Source organism: Tubulanus polymorphus, chromosome 11 (genome assembly GCF_964204645.1).
Source record: "Tubulanus polymorphus chromosome 11, tnTubPoly1.2, whole genome shotgun sequence".
In the NCBI taxonomy this organism is placed as follows: domain Eukaryota; kingdom Metazoa; phylum Nemertea; class Palaeonemertea; order Tubulaniformes; family Tubulanidae; genus Tubulanus; species Tubulanus polymorphus.
Genome location: NC_134035.1, coordinates 3,357,909 through 3,380,740, shown reverse-complemented (window position 1 = coordinate 3,380,740; position 22,832 = coordinate 3,357,909). Strand labels below are relative to the sequence as shown.

The 22,832-nt window shown below is 39.2% G+C and overlaps 1 protein-coding gene across 1 annotated transcript; it reads left to right on the top strand.

The window, feature by feature from the left end:
- The first annotated feature begins 1,126 nt into the window (after positions 1–1,126).
- Positions 1,127–16,736, top strand: LOC141912903 (excitatory amino acid transporter-like). Its single transcript, XM_074804328.1, has 11 exons — positions 1,127–1,606; positions 5,853–5,927; positions 6,861–6,983; positions 8,330–8,417; positions 10,107–10,149; positions 10,728–10,926; positions 12,083–12,209; positions 12,650–12,883; positions 15,453–15,644; positions 16,113–16,247; positions 16,364–16,736. Exons 1-11 carry the CDS (start codon positions 1,363–1,365, stop codon positions 16,734–16,736), a joined length of 1,833 nt encoding a protein of 610 aa, XP_074660429.1. The 5' UTR covers positions 1,127–1,362.
- Positions 16,737–22,832: the final 6,096 nt, after the last annotated feature.

Sequence of the window (22,832 nt, the reverse complement as noted above, 5' to 3'; positions counted from 1 at the left end):
CTACCAGATGAGGTACTTGAATGAATATATTTTATTTTGCAAAATAAATCGTTACATAATTACAGGATCACAGAATGGAATTATAATTCGCACATACCATACATACACATACAAACATACATACATATAAATATTATACATAAGGCTAAAAAAATTGATACCTTGTTTCTCCGCTCTGCTGAGCTTAAATGTTGACCCGGCCGGCCGCCTATCTACCCTATACATTACTTTTTTTTAAATCGTGATCAATTTCACCATAACAGACCCGGCCGCTATAGAAATGAACTGTTTATAAATTTTATCATATTTAACAAAAATGACCCGGCCGCTGCGGAGAAACAAGGTATCATTTTTGTTTAGCCTAAAAGATTTAACAATATAAAGTGCGAGGAGTAAGGAGAAGCTAAAGCTTATACGGGTCCTTATCCCTCTAGACGCTCGTGCTTGAAATGCATAATTATTATCTCGTACGATGATGAGTGATCGAAAATAAAATATGAAATCTAAATCATTCGATTCTTTCAAAGAAATGCATTGGAAAATGTGGTGTGGAAATAAACTGAATTTCACATGTTGCCTCTCCCTGGATGTAGTATTACTTCACTAACTATGATCGTTGTGGATCTGTGTGCTGGCCACAAATGCACACAGATCACAGTGCCCACAGCTTTGATATAACCATCCTATTATCTAGTTTCTCCCAGCACAGCACATCTTCCCCGCCAGGGATTCGAACCTGATGGCATCGAGATTGCCACGGTACTCGTGCCGCGGCTGAGTGTAGCGAGTACGAACACGCGCATACACACAAACACACACCATGCAACCACACAAAAAGCAAGAAAAGGGGAAAGGAATGAACAGAAGGAAAAAAGGCATGCACGCAGATCTAATAATTAGAAAGAGTGTGTTTTTGGTAAAACAAAATTGCGTTATTTGAATTGAATTTGTAAAAGGGTTTTCGCGACTAACGTTAAGTAACAGCGCTGGGCGCCGCCATTTTGAATTCTTGGAAAAAAATTCCTGGAAACAACGAAACAACGCGTAGTACGTACCGACCGCTCGTCGCTCGGTCGGTAGTAGGCGCTGAGGTTTACGTCGTCGCGTGTTTATCATGGCGACGTTGTAGTCGTTGGACGCACATACGGCACGAGGCATTCCTTTTCTAATACACACTCTCTCACTAGATTCCGACGGAATAAAACATCAGTGTTAGATTGTCACCGAGTTTGAAGAAAGTCAATCTGGAGGTTCTTCTTCGATCAAATTAGTAAAAGACGCTTTCAACAATTCAGCTTTTCTTAGATTGAGGGTCTTGGATTTTTTACTACTCTCACTCTCAGCGCTAGCAAAAATAACGCGATGGCTACCGATGAATTCGAAGACAGCAAAATAGGAGTTGTTATGATGGACGGCGACCCGCCTCATCACGACGACAAAAAGAAACCTTCTTGCTGCACGTGTGATTGTTCCAAAGACAACATCATTAAAAATCTCAAAGAGAATTTGTTACTGATTCTAACTGCTGTGGGAATAGTTTTCGGATTTATCATCGGTTTCGTCGTGCGACCCTACAAACCGTCACCTGATGCTTTGATGTGGATCGGTAAGTCGGATCTGAAGTGTGGGCTTTGTTTTTTCGAGAGACCTAATTAGATATCATGTGATTATTTTTAATGAGGAGGTTCACAGGTTCAGACTAGGTTCGGTGTAATCAGGTCGATGACTTCAGGCGAAGAAGAGCATGTCGTCAATTTCAATTATTTGATTTTCCTAATGCCTTATCAGTTGGTCTGTGGTTTGGGGTCAGTAACCCGACTAGGCCAACGATAATTCAGCAACCAGACAGCAAATGGACTATGGTTTAGTCGGTAATCAGACTGGTCTAGTCAGTGACTGGACTACAGTTTCGTCAGTAACTGGACTACGATTTAGTCAGCATAGTCACTAACTGGACTAGGCCAGTTTTTTATATTCAGTGGGCCTAACCAGACAGTAACCTCACTGCGATTTAGTCAGTAACTGGAAAGCAGGTTAAGTCAGTAACCGGACAAGTTACCCAGTCAGTAATCTATCCTCCATACCTTTTTCGTGCCTACTCATCATGGTTCTGAAACCTATTTCCTAACTTTGCAATATGCATTAGATATAGGACCTGCAAGTGAATAAAAGTCCAGCCATTATTCGAGAAATAGCTCATTACCGGGGGCCAGGGGATTGTGTGCTGATAGGGGCCTATTCAGTTAACAGTTAATTCTTTTAAATAGACATTGATGGGAAAACCATCTGTTTTTTTTTCTGCGCGTATTCTGGCATTGTGGCCGCGATAGTCAATGTGTCAGTGCAGTTCGCAGTCTGGTTATAATCTCGTTTGACCACTCTACAAAGTAATTCCCATTACTCACTGGTCTAGCCTGCGTTCAATTGAAATGAAATGAATGTAAATTACTAGTACATGTGTCTGGAATTGCTGGCCTTGTCCGGGCCTGTTTTTTATGGTCGATCATTTGAATTCGGATATAGTTTTAGATCTTGAGTTGCCTGTTTGGTTAGTTCTTTGATCAGCAGAACAAATTTGGGAATGATAGCCAGATTCAGATACAAGTTGTTCATGAAATGGCCGTACAAGGAATGAAATATTTTCACGAAAATAGACACTTAATTCTCTGAGGCATTGGAAAACAAAAATTTGGGAAATTTCGATTTACTTGTACCCTAATTACCATCTAAAGCCTAACTCCTTTACTAAGTACTGGTTTTATCATTTGAAAATTTTGTTCTTCGTCATCAGTTGGGGTATCTGGTCAACAGCAGTGGTGTAACCAGTGGATTTACAGGTTTCTCATTGAAATCACCCAAACAAATCTAGCGGTTCCGATGTATTTGGGCTCCCGAAATATTCCTAAAATATTGGTCAGGATATATACGGAGTTTTTACCTCGTAAACCCTTCGAAAAACTCATCTCTCTCTCTCTATTTTTTTCTGTCGAAATTCTGGTTACGCCCCTTTGAAAGTCCAGTCCTAAACGCTACTGAACACGGGGTAGTCTATCCCAGAATCTATAAAAGTTGTAGCGTTTTGCGCCGCGCTCGCTGAAATTTTTTTAATGATTTCAGTCGTAATGCTATATACATAGGGTGTATACGTGTAGTACATGGAAGCACATGGTTAGATCTCCCATTCAGCCGTTACTCGTTGAAGGTGTATTGCATCAGCCACAGTCGCTATATCTAAAATCGATGCATCTTCGTGTACTACATGTCATTTACGACAATCAAACCTGTATTTAAAAAAAAGAAACGGCCGGGGAATAGACCTAGGCCCTTTGAAATCGAAATCGGGTCAAAATTGTCCCATTGAAGTGGGATATTTTGTAACGGACTTATACGAGATATATTATCATCTGGTTTTACGTTTGTTTACTAGTGTTGGGAAAACTTTTTCTGAACCCGTTTCGATACACAGAGTTTAATAAGATTTATAGGTGTCAACAAGAATACACGGTTATTTATAGACGCTATGCTGCTTGTAAACAGATGTTGGGATGGTTTTTTCGTGGAGAAAATTTCTGAATAGGGATATATGTAGGCCTACCTAAAAGTATGCGTCAACTAGAATGCAAGATTTGTTACTAACTCCCACTCCCATCGTTCTTGTAAACAGATATCAGAGAATCAAGAATTTAAACCTGTACATGAATTGAATTCAAACCTATGTAAACTAAGGTTAAACAAAAATGATACACCGTGTTTCTCCGCAGCGGCCGGGTCATTTTGTAATCGGTTCATTTCTAGATATAGCTGTCTGTTATGATAAAATTGATCATGATTTTTAAAGAAAAGTAATGTACAGGGTAGATAGGCGACCGGCCGGTCAACTTAAAAGCTCAGCAGATGTGAGAAACAAGGTATCAATTTATTTAGCCTTAAATGCATGTTTTTATTTTTTTATTAACTCCAAACATTCTTGTAAACAAATATCAACAATATCTAAGCCTTTAATTTTTTTTTAATAACTCCCATCCTCGTGAACAGATGTCGAAGGTTTTCAATCGATTACTTAGAATTTAAACCTTAAATGAACTTCAGAAATGGTTCCAGATTGCGAATTTCATTGTAATGATAATAAAACATATTCTATAGGCCTGTATTAGTAACATATTCTAAGCTGATTAGCTCGGTGTAATTACAATAGACAGATCTCGCCACAAGTCCCCATTGCCTCGCATTATCGTTACCCCCTGGTGAAAAATGTTTTCAGATTTTCCTATTCTGACTGCCCCGGAATTTAGATTCCATGGTTTTTGCGAAATTGGAAGCAACCTTGTGTCTACTAAACTAGCAAATATTCCGCCATTTTGAACGCTTAAAATGTGAGTGGATCCCTTTAGATCAGTGCGCTAGGTCCTTCAGGTGTAAACAGCAGGATGGCCATTGACCTGGAAATCAGTGGGAAAAGTTTGGGAATTTTCTTGTCTATTGAAAAGTCAGGGAATAGCCAGGGACATGTAGAATTTTGAAAAAAAGTTTCATATCCGGGAATAATGTCGCTAGATCACATGTAAAATCAAACAGTTTCTGTCTATGTTTTATATATTTGACAGCATTAATTGATTGAAAAGTTGGGTTAAAAGCGAATCAAATAAAAGTGGCCACGCCGAATGGATTTCGCTAAGAAATTATCAAAAAGAAAAGGAGATATAATGAATATTTTCAGAGATGCTCGATTAAGAATTGATCGTCTTCGGCATCGAGAATATCGGTCAGTAGTTTAATGTGTGAAACAAGAAAAACCGAAGTTCAAATTTCAACCACCTTTAACAAGTGGTATTTCAAGTGGTCGTTTCGAGCAATTTCGACCTTTGTGTTTGTATATCAAACTTCAAGATCTAAGTCAACAAAATAAAGTCTGTAATAGACCTGGTGGTTTGAGGAATTCTGTTCAGTCTGGACTGTGGAAGGAATTCTGTCCAGTCTGGACTGTGGAAGGAATTCTGTCCAGTCTGGACTGTGGAAGGAATTCTGTCCAGTCTGGACTGTGGAAGGAATTCTGTTCAGTCTGGACTGTGGAAGGAATTCTGTTCAGTCTGTACTGTGGAAGGAATTCTGTCCAGTCTTGACTGTGGAAGGAATTCTGTTCCAGTCTGGTCTGTGGAAGGAATTCTGTTCCAGTCTGGACTGTGGAAGGAATTCTGTTCAGTCTGGACTGTGGAAGGAGTTCTGTTCAGTCTGGACTGTGGAAGGAATTCTGTTCAGTCTGGACTGTCTGGACTGTAGAATGGCGTTCTGTAGTGAATACCGACTGACCAGGTGCTTGTACCTCTGATTCAGGCTGTTTTATCAGTCCGATTCTGGGTTTGGGGATGATTCAGAGGCACCAAATTTTTCAATTGAGCGTTGATGAAATAAACATCACGAAATTGTAACGAATAAAACCGGAATTCCTTTCCTTTTTAAAATGACGATTTTAAATGCAGGAAACGCCATCTAAAAGCATAAATGTTTTTCGAAATTTGAAGCGCGACTCGCCGTTTCAAATTTTCTAGACCCGCCCCCCCCAGTTTTTGCGCGTGATGATTATTATGCGTATAATTATTCCGATTCGAAATGCTCCCATTTCACAGGATTAACGTTCACGAATTCATCATCAGATGCGATTATATAATTAACCGCTCATGTCTGATGAACTATATAACATGGTTGTTGGTTTTGTCCTGCAGATAACCTTTGTTCAACGTGATTCGAGGCTCTTAGCTTCAGACTCGTGAACCAGTTGCGAAGTCATGGCCAAGACTAAAATACATCTCTAGCAAATCACTCGTTAACCGCTCAATGTTGTTTACTATTTCTAGGTATTCCCGGAGACATATTTCTTCGTTTGCTGAAAATGATGATCATTCCACTTGTCGTGTCTTGTATAATATCAGGTAAGTATTATGTAGTTGTAACAATATGAGGGAGTGATGCAGTTAGATTGCACGCCCTCACCGGAGATTGAACCCAGGTACCGACAAAACAAGCCTGCTAACCAGTAGGCCAATATAACTAATCCAGTTGGCCAGTGGTTATACAGCTTGTCACATACATGCAGCAATATAGTATTCATCGACCCAAGCCCAGTATTTCGCGCTGTTACAACTGTTACAGTACTGAAGATTTTTTGACCAGTCTTAAGCTCGATTTGGTTCTGTAGTCGCACGACTGAATGCTGGTCTTGAGCCTGTAGCGTTGATATCAATTTTAGTTCAACGTTAGTCCAATTTTGATTTGATAACAACTAAAAAACCCGGCCTTAGCCTTGAGACTGGTCAAATGTTAGAAAGATGTAACTATGATGACCCAGTTCCACAGTTGTGAGTTAGAGTTAGTTCATTTTCAATGAGTTAACTCGAGAGTCAAATCTTAACTCAGAACTGTGGAACTGGATCATGATGTCTTAAAAAAAACGGTCTTAGTCTAAAGACGGCTCTTTAGAAAATCTAACAACTCCAGACCAGTCTACTTCAAATTACAATAAACCGGGGCTGGTTGCGCAGTCGTGACTGAAGTCCAAAAATGGTCCTAAATCCTAAGAGCGGTCTTAAGTTGTTGGATTGGCTATAGAACTATAGTTGGTCTTAGACCGGTCTTGAATCTGAGCTTCGACTATGCAACCGGCCCCTTATGACTTAAAACAAGCTTCGGTCAACGTTCCTATGGGTAGAACAGTATTGATTCGTGATAAACTCTGAAATCCGAATGGTCTGAGTCTAGACTTGAGTTGCGAGTGCGAATTTCGATATGAAACTCTACGTCTATCCGATTTGATTCGTTTGAGATATTTCCTAAAAACACGCCTTAATTTTTTTTTTTTTTTTTAGGGGCAGCATCGTTGGATTCCCGTTCGAACGGTAAAGTAAGCGTAATGACCCTGGCTTACGTGATGGTAACTAACGCTACCAGTACGCTGATCGGAATCATACTGTCGTTGACGATTAGACAAGGTACGCGGCGACAATCTCATTTATCAAAAGCGACTACAATTTATGAACGCTACACTTAGAAAATGTGTCGCGCTTTGCAATGTGTTCAGCTTTTCCCGAAGCTTTGATATTATAACGGCTAGATTTTTAATATATACCGGATAGTCCCTTAAATTCAGACACTGCTTTGCATATTTTAATTCAAGTATTTACATATATATCAACGAGGTTCGCTCTTACCGGGAATTACGGGAAATCCGGGATAAGTCAGGGAATTTTGTTTAAAAAGAAAGAGGCTAAAAATCAGGGGAAAATCGGGGAAATTTGTTGAGATTTATATCGCGCATAAAATCAAACAGTTATTGCTTATTTCACTAAATTTCCCTAAAGCGTGGACTCGGCTGTTCAAGAATAAATAAACATGGAGTATACCATACCGATCTATGATTGGTTCAGCTAAATAAATAATGTACTCATTGTAAAGCATTGATATACCTCAAAATATAAGCCATCGGGGATGTATATCCATTGTGTAGCACGGGAGGCCCAGTGCTACGCTTTTTGGCTGGGCTATTATCTTTAAAACACCTTTATGATTCAAATCCATAAACTACTAACCGAACAATCTAAATGTTGAGTTGTTTGAATGTACTATGGTATAAGATTTGTTTCATCATTAATTGAAAGGAATACAAAATTACAAAAAGAATACATGAAATGTACAGATTTAGTAGATTGATGATTGGGGCCTGAATTCTTTTAACTGAAAAATATACCCCCCACCCCCCGCCCGCCCCCGACAGCTGATGGATAAGGTATTGCATATAAATTCGAGACAACAGGGTGACATATTTTTCTACGGAATAATTGAAAATATGGATTTTAGGTAATTAACATTACGTTAAAACTGGGCTAATCTATGTACTGATTAATTGCTTAACCCTGGACGGATGGATGGATTAACCGATGTCGATTGTGTTAACTCACTTTTTTTCATTGCGTTTAGTGGTGATAATTAAAACCTATACATATTTCATAGTTTCAACTTTTAAAACACTGGCGAGTATCTTTTTTGCGCGGCTTGCAGGGCTTGCAGGATCCCTGCGACTCTTTTGAGTCCTTAAAAGTTCACTAACTTACAAGACCACCGAATTAATGGTTTACCAAGATCAACAATACCGATTTAGGAGGAGTCGACAGTTAAATTCACATAAAATTTGAAATTTTCTCCTTTTAAACTCATTGAAACTCCTTGTATCTCCAGGAATAACCAATCTGTAGGGACCCTGGCTTAGTTTTTAGCCATTATCAGTAGATATCAATTGAATCGTCGATATTTTTATATATATATTTTATACGCGTTGTAGGAGGATATGGCGAAGCGGCTGGGATCGAGAAAAACGGCGAAGAAAAACAACTGATGCAAACGCAAGATATATTCGCCGACATGCTCAGGTAGACTTGATAATGATAGTAATAACTTTATTTCCCATGAATTGCAATAAGATTTTATAAACAAAAGAATACTATCAAATATAGGTATGATCTTAGACTACTTTAACTCAAAATCTATTCGTGCCATGATGATGATCGTGTTGTCATAAAAGGGAAATGTCTTGAAGAAGCAAAAGAGAATGCTTATACATACAAGGACCTTGATTGTACCAGAAAGAAACTCAGAAAATCTCAAGAGTGTCAAGAGTGGGGTGTCCCCCGACATCAGATACATATCTGGAGTACTTCATTTGGTTTTTCACAAAAATGTCCGGCCTTTTAGACCACCCATTGTGAATAACTGCACACCCAGACTGCTACGGCATGAGATCTCATGATGCCACCAGTTTTGATCCTTGTGTCCTTATGAGGCAGGCAGTCTCATGATGCCATAGGTTCGAATCCTTATGTCTTTGTGCGGCCATGAATCTCATGACGCTATCAGCTTTGAGTCCCTGTGTCCTTAAGAGGCTTGTATTCTCATGATGCCATTAAGTTCGAGTCCCAGTGAAGGTAGATGGCTTGTCAGGGTTTACTGACCCGAACGCTATCAAACATTACAGACCCCGATATTATATAAAAAACTGAACTTTCTATATAAATATGTCAAATAAGGGAAAACAACAGTCTCATAGATTTGCATAGATTTCGCATTTAAAACCGAAATGAAATACGTTCGTTACCTATGTATACGCTGATATAGATTTCGCGGAAACATCTGCTCTTATTTCATGAGTGAAATTTCGTATATTGTTTTCGGCGGTATTTTCTGTCTATTGACGTGAAATATTTGTCCGCGATGTGTATAGCAACATCTGCTCGTGCGCCGTATTGAGAGTTAATTATGTACAAGTATGTGTGTAATTGTTGAATGTATGCTGGTTTTTCCGTCCATTCCGATTAGGTAGATTAATTGATACCGGTCATATCTGAAACGTGTATACACAAATATGGTTCCTTCGACTTGAAATTATTGTTCGATTTTGATTGGATTTTTAGAGAATATCCGGCGTGCAGTTGTACTTTACACTAGCGACACCTTGTGCGCTGCGTATCGCGGGTACCCCATTTGTAGGACCGGATTTGATAATATAGATCCCTGTCTAAATTGTTATGGTGGCCACTGACAACCTTGGAAACCTGGAAAACTCAGATTCAGAGAAATCTAGAAAATATCAGGGAAAATACAGGCGATTGGATGAATTTTGGTAAACACCTGGGGCCAGTTGCTCAAAAGTTGGTTAAAGCAAACCGGCGGATAAATACCATAGTAACAATGCAATTTCAATTATCACTATGTCAATGATCCACTGGTTAACTCAAACAAACTTTTGTGCAACTGGCTTCTGGAAAACTCAGGGAATTCGTATAATGCCACGCATTTCTTTATCAGAACGTGATTCAATAAAAGAGAAATGAATTGTTACATTTTAAACCTAGAAATTTCCCCGATTCACCTGCAGCAGATTTACTCAGAAAACTCGGGGAATTTGTAAATGGCCAGAAAGTGGCCGGCCCTCTACTGATAGGTTTCACTTGAATATTTACCAACACATTCGCTCTAAATCTATAAATATTATCACATGGTTTGTGACCTTGACGACTTATTCTGCGTGTTGTTATCACATCGACTTATATTTCTATTTCTAGGAATCTTTTTCCGGATAATATTATCGCTGCTTGTTTTAGACAGGTAAGTTAATAACAACCGGCACCTTTTTTCAAATCAAATAAACCATTGATAAGATATTGTATATATTTGTATGAATATAGCCAAGTGCCGTCTGCCCTTAGACTGTGCGGTTATCGAATCGGTTTAGATTTACACGAAAAGAATCTTAGTATTTCATGCGTTGAAGGAATAACAGTAGACTGCTCCTTACTTGGTACCGGTCGGTGTATTTTACTAGAAAATTATTTGGATGATCTATTTCCCAGATTTTCCCACTGAACATTTACCGAGTGAGGCATAGTTTACTGAAGTAGACTCTTCCTTACTCAGTGCTCAGTCAACTCAGTACTGGTCAATTCAATACTGGTCACCTCAATGAATTTTACAAAAATCCATTTAGAAAAAAATTTCTTTTCGCAACTCGGTGAAATATTTACAGCTGTCCCAACACTCACAGAGTGAAGCGCAGTTTACTTGATATCCTTTTGAAATCATGGGACTAAAATGTACCGGTATATTTTCCCTGAATTATTAAAAACTGAATAAGAAAACAGAAACCGATAGAGAATTCAAGTAAAACTATCCTGTACTCATTTCAGACTCAAACGTCGTACAACTCTGAATCTAAAGCGATTCTAATGCCGGCCGTCAATGTCAGCGCCGAAAACGTGACGTCGTACTTTCTGAGTAACGGCACGGCGGCCACCGCCGCGGCGAACGTATCGTCGCTCTTCACAAACGAAACGCTGATCGAGTATATACGTCAAATCGGGTTCACAGATGGATCTAATATGTTGGGTAAGACTTATAAAGTATGATATAATGCATTGTGGAAAGCGTGGTCAATGTTTCGGGAAAACCCGTTATCGCTGCTTTGCAGCTATATTTAGTGTGTTTTGAGGTTTTGTTGTACGGTAAAACATAGTTTCTATAGCAGGACATCTATAGCGAATATGTGAGTATATGAATATGTGAAGGGACTTCTCTATAGGGGGAGGTTAAGCCACAAATTAGTTTTCAGCTTATAGAGGGATGTAGTTATAGGGATATTTGTACTGATATCTAGGTAGAACATGTAGTAGTGAAAATGAACTAGTTTAACCTAAAGCTAATATAAGAAATAACGTTCATGAACTCAAATATCTAAGAATATATAATTTCTACTCAAGTCAGTCAGTCTGGCAGCAGCAGCAGCAGCAGCAGATTTGACTCAGGTTTCCGAGCACTGGTAGTAGATAGTAATCATCCCCGTCTAGTAGTAGAGAACAATGTTTGAACAGTATTTCGAGTTCATACATTTATGAGTATCCTTAGGAGGTCTGTTTTGAGGGGAAAGATGAAGAATTTAGAAAAAGATGTGCAAGATTATAATCAACAGTAAATGAATAGATTAAAATAGTTTAAAAAGCATTTACCTGATGCTGAATAGGAAATAGTGTTTAAACGATCAGTTCCACAATTAGTTATTTAGATTTGACTTTTGGAGTTAAACAATTAAAAATGTATTAATTAAACTTCTTAAAATTAATCAATTCAACTCCATTGAACTACCTGGTGACACCATTTTGAATACCGGTCAAGGATAAAGAATAATTTGAATGCAGGTATAACTCTAATATGCGCAGCTTCGGAAATATCAGCACAGGGTATTTGAAAAAAAAGAATTATCAGGAAATGAAAACTTGATTTTCGACCTTTACTTGACTCGAAAAATATTTATTCAATATGACAACCGATAAAAAGTGATAAATCATAACGCAGATTACATTGGTTCAACCTAGACCTTATCACGAAGTATGAACCATTGACTATATGATCTAGGTTGTGTCTGGTTCACCTAATTTATTGGGTCGTCCAGAAAGTCGGGCATCGCTTAAAAGAAAAAAACTTTGAACATGAAAAAAAAAAACATTTTGTAACAGTTTTTGATATTTTTTTTTTAATTTCATTGCAGGAATAATATTTTGTTCGTTGGTGTTCGGTATCGCGACCAGTAACAGCGGCGAGGTCGGGCAGCCGTTCTTCATGTTTTTCAACGCGGCTAGCGAACTGATTATCAAAATTCTCGGCTGGTTCCTGTGGTAAGATGCTACAGAACTGAATAGTCCTCCATCCGAACATACGCGAAGCTCATGGTTCCCACAGAACAGGGAAATCGGGAAAAACTTGGGAATTTTGAAATAACGATTCCCAGTAAGGAAATATTTGGGAATTTGAGAAATTGTCCTCAAATCAGGGAAATATTTGGCAAATTCGTTTACATTTTGAATATTGCATCTACCAAGGGGAACTTTCAGCAATTTCCTTTAGAATCAGCTTTATCAACCAGTCACCACTAAAATGTTTACTGTAGCATGATGGTATCTGTTCATTTCTATATGGGAAAATTGAAAAATCACTCATCAAAACTTGGAAAAAGCCTGGGAATTTTTAATGCATGTAACTGTGAGAAAGATGGCGGCCGTAAATGAATCGGAATTCTTTAAAATAGGTTTCTTTATTTTTTTTTGTTCACACGCAGGTATTCGCCGATCGGTATCGCCAGTCTGACGGCGGCCGCGATCGCCGGGATCGGCAACATCGAAGCGACGTTCCGTCAACTCGGTCTGTTCATTCTTGCCGTCGTCGTCGGCGTCACGTTCCAGCAGCTGATTCTCGTTCCGGCCGTCGAGTTCATCACGCGGCGTCGCAATCCGTTCACGTTGTACGTTTACAACTTGAAGAGTTGGTTGACGAGTTTCGCGACTACGAGCGTGTAAGTGTGTCTTCAGCGAATACTTCTCTCGAGAGTGGTTCTAAGTTTTTGTTGCCCGCGCTATCACTAGTTACTCCATTCTTATTTGTGTCCCTTGCCTGGAACTTGGAACACTGAGTCACTACTAGTGACACTTAAATCATGAGACTGGTCTTAGGGTGTTAGATTGATTATGGAACTAAAATGAGCTTAGACTGGTCTTAAGTTGTTAGATTGGTTATAAAACTAAAATGAGCTTAAACTGGTCTGAAGTTGTTAGATTGGTTATAGAACTAAAATGAGCTTAGAATGAAGTTGTTGGATTGGTTATAGAACTAAAATGAACTTAGACTGGTCTTAAGTTGTTAGATTGGTTATAGAACTAAAATGAGCTTAGAATGAAGTTGTTAGATTGGTTATAGAACTAAAATGAACTTAGAATGAAGTTGTTAGATTGGTTATAGAACTAAAATGAACTTAGACAGGTCTTAAGTTGTTGGATTGGCTATAGAACTAAAATGAGCTTACACTGGTTTTTCAGCTTATCGGATTGGTATATAGTGCCAATTAATGAAATTATTGATATTTGAATAGTTTGAACAAAAAATGTAATCCATTTACCGGAGACATTCTCAGCTAAAATTAGTGAAACTAAAAGGTATTTAGTGTTAACAGGCTTTGTGAGACGGGACTTGCACATCCTGTAGTAGCTCATAGTGATTTGTTTGATTGAATCCTAGCATATCAGTTTCATTGAACAGATGCTTGCAATGAATTTTAATAAGTGCGTGTTGAGTATGTACGTCTAATCGATATACAATGAGCTCGCGGAGAGATATCACCAGATATCGATTGAATTCGGGTTTAGAATCGTTAGCTCACCAACTAATCGCTCGTTCTCTCATACAGTCGTGATAATAGATCGCGACCAAATCTAAATTCCACCTTACCCAAAACATCTGTGACACCCACACTATATATATATATATATATATATATAAGTATACCGACAACGCACAGCTGTCGCGTCGTTAAAACCTGCCTTACATTTTACTTCTCATCCCGACAGGTTGCCGTTATTTGTTTAGACGTTGATTCCGCTTTTCGAAAAAAGGTGCGACGATAAAACCTGAAGTTTATCGAGTACATGTTTTGAATCGTGGCTGGACAGGGGCTGGGATGAATATCAACGATATAGTCGCAATTTTGATGCGGTCCAACTATTTACACTTGTGCCAAATGGCGCCAAATTTGGCCTGGTCATAAATGTCGGACCAGGCCTGTGCCAAATTTCAGTGGTTTTGGAAGTGACTTACCTCACTTGCTACAGCATCTTATTTATACGTAACATTTTAATATCGCGTGAGTGGTTTAAGTGCGAACGTGGTCTCAAATTAGGCACGGGCTAATTTTGACTCAGGTCCGATCCAGGCCAATTTGACCCGGGCCAAAATTGTCTCCGTGCAATCGCGGCTAATGGAGGAAAAATCTTATCGATTTCTCTACGATTAATCTCCAACTATTTTCCCATCAATTGTTTTGTTAAAGTAATGTCATTATATTGTCCTAAGGGAAATATCTTATACCTGATGATATAAATAAAAGATGAGTCCCTTAATTAGATGGCTTGAATCATACAGTTTGTATAGTGTCTATGTATAACTACCTGACTATTAGTACTGAATGATAAATGGTACCCATTAATGATTAAGTGCCCTTCATTAGTTGGTCACGAGCTGTTCATAATGGGAGATGTAAATAATGGCAAATGTCGTTTTTACTATCACGTGCAGGACCTATTTCGGCTTTAATATAACGTTAAATTATGGCAGTTAACTTTTATATATTATACTTTTTGACTGAAATATAAAGTAATTGGTTTTAGAAATTAGTGCGCATTTGCTACTGGTACTTTGCTACCGCTAGTATTGCTTTGATCGAAACCTATTTCCGTATCAGTTGTTCTGAGACCTAATAAAACTTAAGTTTAGGTTGTTAACCGTATAGAAATGATAGGTTTTGGTTTAATAGACTGGGGTCAGTTGGTTTAAGATAACCGGCGGATAAATACCATAGTAAAAATAAACTTTCAATTGTCGCTATGTCAACTAACCACTGGTTAACTGTAACCAACCTTCGGCCCCAGGGGCCGGTTGCATAGTCATGGCTTAGACTTAAGACCAGTCTAAGACCAACTTAGTTCTATAGCCAATCTATCAATTTAAGACCTGTCTTACGATTTAAGACCACTTTTGGACTTAAGTTACGACTGTGCAACTGGCCCCTGATTTTTAACGGAAGGGTTACTGCTACTCAATTGAACAGGTTAAATAATACACCCCGGCACTGCGATAAATCTGCTGTGATATCGCCTAGTGTGCGGCCACTGGCATCTTTTGTCTATCAAAATTGTAGGCCGAAAAGTGGTGCCAACAACTAGCAGCGTCACCTTGTAACTTGGGGTCCTGCGATAAAAACAAAAGTTGCCGGTGATTAAGAATATTACAACCCGCGGCTAGAAATGGCCTAGTATGCGGCGGGCTTGTCATAGGCTCGATTTATTATACGTTATCATTTTACATTGTTTCAGAGCCGTCACGATCCCCGATCTGTACAAGGGCTGCGAAAAATACAGCATCGACATACGAGTGATCCGGTTCGTGTTGCCGTTCTGTTCGGCGACGAATAAAGCGGGCAGCGCCATCTTCGTGACGTGTAGCGTGCTGTTGATAGCTCAGCGAAACGACATGCAGCCCGACGCCGGTGGTATGTTTATACTATGGTAGGTAATAAGACGCGCTGATCGGAATTCAGTTCGTAAGTCAAGAGATGACCGGTACAGCCCCTAAGGCTCTCGCTGTACTTCATTTTTCTTTGCTGTCAATATTCATGTTAACCCTTTCAGTGCTGACTAATTAATACCCTTTAATGCTGGAGATAATTTGAAAATTTTTAAAAATTCCACCCCTAGTGTGTTGAATAACGGGAATACCACTATAGTGTGTCTACACCACAGTGCGGTGTATCAGTAGTTACTAATATTTAACTATGTTTGACAGGAGCTGCCATTTTTCAAGAGAGATAAAAACTAATTACTGATTACATCAATACACCGCAGCGCGGTGTACTAGCAAAATCCATCACCGATTCATACACCGCGCTGCAGTGTAGACGCACTGAAAGGGTTAATGTTATTCAAATGAAACTCAATTATTATATTATCATTATATAATATTTTTGTATATTTTAGGTTGATGATTACGATATTGATGTGCGCCCTTCCTGACATTCCGAGCGGTAGCGTCGTGATAGTGATGATTATTTGTCAGTCGATCGGTTTACCGGTGGCCGATGTCGCCATGTTGTTCACGGTTGAATGGTTCCTGTAAGTAATCAGCCCTCACAACTGGGAAGAGATGGAAAATCCAACACAAACATCTCCCGACTGCGAAGAAATGGAAAATGTGTTTCAAAAAACGAATGATATCGTTGTATTTTCAGGGATCGGGTGCGGTCGACGGGTAACGCGATGTCGACGGCTTACTGCGCGTCGTTCGTCTATTTCTTCTGTCAGAAAGATCTTCACGTGTCCGAGCAGGTGGAGCAGTGTACGTCGCACCTGCGACTGGGCAGCTCGGTCAAGAGTCTCGACAACCACCACGACTTCGTCGCGGGCGGCGCCGGCGACCACCAACACCACAGACGCAAGCGCACGCTGTCGGAAATGTCGAGCGTAAGTCATCAGTCGCATCATTCGTTCGTGCATCCGTATCATCACAGCGATAATCAGAGTCACGACGAAGCGGCAGTCGAACTGCTACAGTTAGATAAATCGAACCTTAAACGAAACGGCGACGTCCCGAATATAGCGTAGATGACGTCCCGAATCTAGCGTAGGTGATGCCCAAATTATACCGTAGTCTTCGATGTTCGCAATCTTTCAATCGGGTTTTGTGCTGCGCATATTTTTTTCCCTCGAGTGCGCATGGGGAAGCTTCGACGCTGCTACCGTGGGCGAGGATTCCGTAGGGATCCGCCAGGTGTCGCTAGTATCTCGTAACTCTTCCGCGTTTCTATTTCTTCGACGTTTCGATCGAGGTTGAATCGAACTTTTCTCCTTAAAATCAATCGATTGCGTTGTATCTTTCTGACGATCATTCGATATTTGATTCGTATGTTTAAGATGATCGAAACCGAAGGAACTTTTCCCACTAAGACGTACTGTTAGTGACGCCATCTGGCGGGATCTCTAGTTTTGTAGGTCCCCCATTACTTTCAGTTGTTGAACTCGTAGGCATTTTTGGTTTTTTTTTGTCTTTTATGTTATAGATATGTAAAAAGTCATAGAATTAGCGCGTTTTCCGATCTGACTGAATTTTAGGGCTGAGTTTGTCACGTTTAAACCTGGCCGAAAATGAACTAGTTTTAACTGTTCATCTTACAACTGTAAAACTAGGTCTAATACTGCGCCAAATTCAGTATTCCGATATCAATCCTTGGACAGGGTATACGGTACGCCTAACGGTATCGCACCTAGTCCTAAATATCTTTAGGCGCGGGGACCATAAAGCTTCAAATGGTTAACAGTTGCATATATATACATCATTATGGTGATAGTTTTGCACATTGAGTTTATCAAAATGATATAACGACCACTAATGGAATCGTTGATTAATCTGAATGATTGATTTTACGTTATCTACAAAATGCGAAATATTGCTTTTGTTTCGTGTGAATGATCGCGGTGCTGATGATTCAGTAGGCGCGGCCGTTGAAATCGCTTGAATCGCTATTACAGTCGAAGCTCGTTAAAAACAAACTTCAGGACCTACGTAGCTATGCGTAGCTTCGGTTCCTGAGTTATTAACTCAAGATATTCATTGAAAATGAACTTATTTCAACTCAAACTCACAACACTGTGGAACTGGATCCTAACGACCAGAAAACTTGTTTGTTACAACCGATAGTTCATCATCTCTCGGGCCAAAATTCACGCAGTTAACTGCGCCTTACTCGTTAATGTTTGGACTGTAGATATTTCGCAGAGTTTACTGGATTGAGTTGAAAATCGTCGAAATAGAATGTTATTCCGAATAGATATCGGTAAATTCACTAACTCGACCGGCGCCGAGTAAGCAGGGGCTGCAGTTGCTGAAAAGTTGGTTAGAGTGAACCAGTGGATAGTTGACGTAGTGGCATTTGAAATTTCCTTGTTACTACAATATCCATCCGCCGATTACCTTTAACTAACTATTGAGCAACTGGCCCCAGAACTGTTGAACAGGGGCCAGTTGCTCAAAGGTTGGTTAGAGTTAACCTGTGGATAGTTGACATTATGACGATTAAAACTTCATTGTTACTATCGTATTTATCCACCGGTTATTGTTAACCAACTTTTCAGCTACTGCAGCCCCCGGGAGTCCACTGTAATTCGTTGAAACTGTAATTTCTCGCCTAGTAGTCTTCGTCGTATATTTCAACGTTTCGCTTGACATTTCAGGATGATCAGATTTTTAAAAATGATAAAAGTAACGGCGGTGAGTATTTGATGAGTGAAATCGAAACGTAAACAACAACAACAACAACAAAACAACCGATCACTTCCTCCATCGTAATACGCTATATCACTATCATGATCACTATCATTCATTACGAAAATTTTTACGCGTTTTTTTTTTTGTCCGTCGATCCATCACGATATCGATTAATTATTCTCTCGTGTGCTAAAAAACCTAAAAACAATTCGCACATCTTTCCAAAACAGTACGACGAACTGCGTACGTTACACTTATCTGACTTATATCGAATATAATGAAAGTAATGTTTCTAAATACACAGATATGATGAACCCAGGTTTGCGTTCAGAGCTGACATGTTCCCAGCCTATAGTATAATGCTGGGAACGTCACATATTACGTCTACCCTGCGTGCGATGTATCATTTCACAATGCTATTTTTAAATATAGATTTTAACCCTTTCGCTGCTAGCATGGTTGAATTGAAGTGCGCCGGGGTCCCCAGGTCAAAAAGATTAAAGCAATTTAGATTTTAAAAAAACCATATATTTTTCATTGGGACTTATTTATTAAGATGTTTCCTTGAAATAAAGATAGCTAGAAATATTATTCGTAAATTCTGACCACCATCAGAATGCGACAGCATAGCACATGCATAGACATGACCTGGGGCCACCAGCTGGCCAACTGCCCGAAACCAATGGGCAAAAGTTTTGCCATCTTTCAGAAAAAAATTAGAACTTAAATGTTTGGTATACATACATAGAGTTATAATGACACGCAGCGAAAAGGTTAACTAATAATTACAATGTATATGTATACATCACACTGTGGGGTAGATGTATATGATAGGTCCATTGTACACCGCATTGTGGGGTAATCGAATGTTTGGGTCGAATCATTAACGAATCTTCCAGCAACAATTGCTTCACAATCTTTTAGACATGAAAAAAACTTGATTTGAAATTTTCGAAATTTTTACAACTAGCTTTTTTTCATTCCGAACTTTTATATATTCGCGATGATTTATCATGTACGGCGTTCGATTTCTGAAAGTCTTCGTAATTCTCGCTTGAAAATCTAGCTTTATTCCGTCAATTATCAAAAATATATCGCGCATTTTTCCGCTTAAAAGGATATTCAACCTGATTAATGCTAAATGGCTGTATTATGTGCCAAAATTATTCTTCCTATTTGTAAATTGTGTGTAGGCTATGTTGTAGAGATTTTTTTTTTTTTGATTTAATCTTTTGAACTCTTTTCACGCAGGAAAATATCCCTGCATGGTAGATTAAACATCAGTAGACTCCGCTTGCCTCGGTTGTTGCTGGAGCGATGAATCTACTCCAAGATAAGCGAATTCTAATGCAGTTGGAGCGAGGATGGATCATCATCACATTTGGAGTAGGGAAATTGTAAATTAGAACTTTAAATGAAAGAGGCAGTCGACTCCGTGGCAAGAGAAGTCTACTGTAATAACATAAGGCGGGTTTATTAAACAGGATTCTTATGGATTTTGGAAAGTTTTGGAAACTGGTTATTTTTTTTTCTTTTCTCTAAGGTATGGTTAAATGCAAAAATGCCGTCAGAATTTTATGTGCCTAGACATCTTACTACACATTTTGTTAACACACTTTATTTGTGAATGGTATTTAGAATTGGCACCTTGAGTGGGTCTACATTGCCTGTTCTAGGTTGGCAATGTGTAACTGAGGGGTATGGAAAATTTATGATACGGGTTTGAAAAGGGTGTGGAACGGTTACGGAGAATAAGATTTGGAAACCCGTAAGAACCCTGATAAAAGTATTCCAGTAAAAGAATTAGAATTCCTGGAATATGATAGTTTACGCCGGCCTTCTATAACTCAGGTTTATAGATTATGCTATTCCGGAATAGGTAGAGCATTCCGGTCAAAATGAGTGCACTAGAATGATATTCCAGTGTTGTTAAAGAGCCTTGGAGGAAATTGTTAATGTAATTACGCCAAGTTAGATTGGAACCAATTCTAAGTCTATTATTATCCAGTGGTGGATCTAGGGTCTGACTCAGGGAGGGGTGCCCCCCAAAATAGGGCATATCACGTGATTTAAACGTGGAACCCCAAAAGAAAGCTCATCAGAAAACGTTAACTCATTTCTGGAAATACACCGAACAAGCTTATGAATCGAAGCTTTTTAGGTATCAATCTAATATTTTTCATTTTTAGTGTAACTTTGACATTTGTAGCGGGAACGCACCCCCAGCACCCTACTCTTCGATCCGCCCCTGTTTGTCAATGTGTAGATACTTATCCCTGAATTTTTCGGTATTTGGTGTAATGTCATTATTTCCAATCATGTTTTCCAGGAATTCAATTCAATTTTTATGTATCACTGAAGCAGGTAAACGCAGCAGATTATGCAAATTTATAAAAGGTACATTTTGTGCAATACAAATGATAGATCTTACAGTGGTATACACAAGCGTATGTGTTTTAAGTGTACGTGTGAAAATTTCAGGGCCCGGTTTTATAGACGGGTATTACCTTTAACCCGCGGGCTAACTCAATTGAAAATGAATTGAGTTAGCCCCGCGAATTAAGGTAATACCTGTCTATAAAACTAGCCCTAGGCGAGTAAAATACGTCTGAGTGATTCAATGAATGAATCTCAGCCCTCTTGTGTATTGTTTTATATCAAGTGTCTGCATTGAAAGGTATATGATAGAAATCATTGAAATGTTCAAGGCAGCTTGATCGACGTGAAGCTTGTGGAGTTAATTCCTTACAGGTTACTTCGCCGTCATATATTTCGAGTAGATATGGTATTTCGATGATAATGTCTTTAAGTTTGAAGCCTTCGTCCGTTTGATTGTCGTATAAAGCATTCATTCGTAGAATTACGACGTCGAATTCAGGTTCGACGGCGTCTTTAGACATTTTAACACGCGTTGAAAACATGCTGCGTCGAAATGTTGTAAATTTTGCGGCAAACCAAATCAGTGGGGGGGTTGTTGAAATATGAACGGACTGTTGACTCAAATTTACTGCTGAATCAAGTGGTTACCATTGTCAGTCTAATGAGAGAATGGTCGAATTTTGACCGTTTGTTTAAAGCCTTCAATAAATTTTACTTTTATGACTGAAAGTAATGAACGGAAGTTGCGCAGTTCTCGCAGTTTTGGATCCAGTTCCACAGTTCTGAGTTGGAGTTAACTCTGAGTTTAATTAAGTTGGTGCATTTTCTTCAATGAGTCAAATGTTAACACAGCACTGTGGAACTGGGTCCTGCGTTCAAATTTGACTAATGCGGTCAAATGTTTAAAAATCTAGTACGTGTAAAACTGGTTCCTGTTGATATATACAGCATATCTACTGTAACTACAGTAAACCTCGCCGTGCTCGGGACACGGCCACGCTCGGGACACAGCCGTGCTCGGGACACGGCCGTGTCGCAATTTCAACAAATTGTATGAAAACAAAGTTATTTTCTGATTCATTACTGTATCATTTTCTTTCCGATCCTCGGATTTCTCTCAATATTCCCAGTTAATCCCAGTTAGGCGAGATTTACGATTCCTTTTACAGTATTGTATTCCCAGTTATGATAATTATGATCTTGGTGCTTCTTTCGTCAATTTGTGTAAAATACATTCGAACATTGTCGATATATCGTTATCTATTTTCGTGTCACGTCTAACGTTTTTTCCGTTTTTTCTTTTGATTTAATCGATTTAACCTTTTTTTAAGTTTTGGTGTTGTTTTCGTTGCGGTGATTATGAAATAACTGACCATTTCGTTGTTGTTAAGATTTGATGCACTGAAAGTATGTTATATATTATTGCGGCCGCTCTCAAACTTGTAAGTTATCGATATCCGACTTTCCGCGGCGAGTCTGATGATTTTTTTAGAACCGCAATAGATCGGCGATGATTCAAAACTTCGTAAGCCGCGATCACGTGGAGGCACGGATCAGGCCCGAGTCGAATTTGGCCTGTGCCTTATTTTAGCGCGTGTTTAATTCCGGAACCAGTTGTAATTCACGCGCGATAATTCTGCTCCGGCCTGGTCCGAAGTTTTTGGTTGGGCCAAATGGGTACGGGCCCATTCGGCAGCCGTATGGTCAGTTTGTTCTGGGCCTCATTTGGCCCGGGCCAAAAATGCTCGTGTGATCGCGGCTATAACGGTTGATTAATGAGGATGAAAATGAAATGAAATCAATAATGACTACGTTCAATTGAGCCTCATAAGCGATGACGAACCATGGACTTAAAAAGAAAGTTTAAGAGTTCATGGTATAACTAACTACGCACGTACAAACAGGCATATCATAAGCCAAGCCCGCTAGTAGAATTTGTATTTAGTTTATGTCTACTGTATTATAGTGACTTTGGTTTATGTTGTCGGTTTGTGAAACTTTTGAATCGTCGCTTTTCTCTTGTCGTTCTTTCAAGTTATCACATTATCATCAATCAG

Excerpts from the sequence above, each read along its gene's own strand:
- LOC141912903 (XM_074804328.1), top strand. The coding sequence starts at position 1,363 with ATGGCTACCGATGAATTCGAAGACAGCAAAATAGGAGTTGTTATGATG. Across the intron at positions 12,884-15,452 it reads AGTTTCGCGACTACGAGCGT|AGCCGTCACGATCCCCGATC; the intron begins GTAAGTGTGTCT and ends ACATTGTTTCAG. Across the intron at positions 16,248-16,363 it reads TTCACGGTTGAATGGTTCCT|GGATCGGGTGCGGTCGACGG; the intron begins GTAAGTAATCAG and ends TTGTATTTTCAG.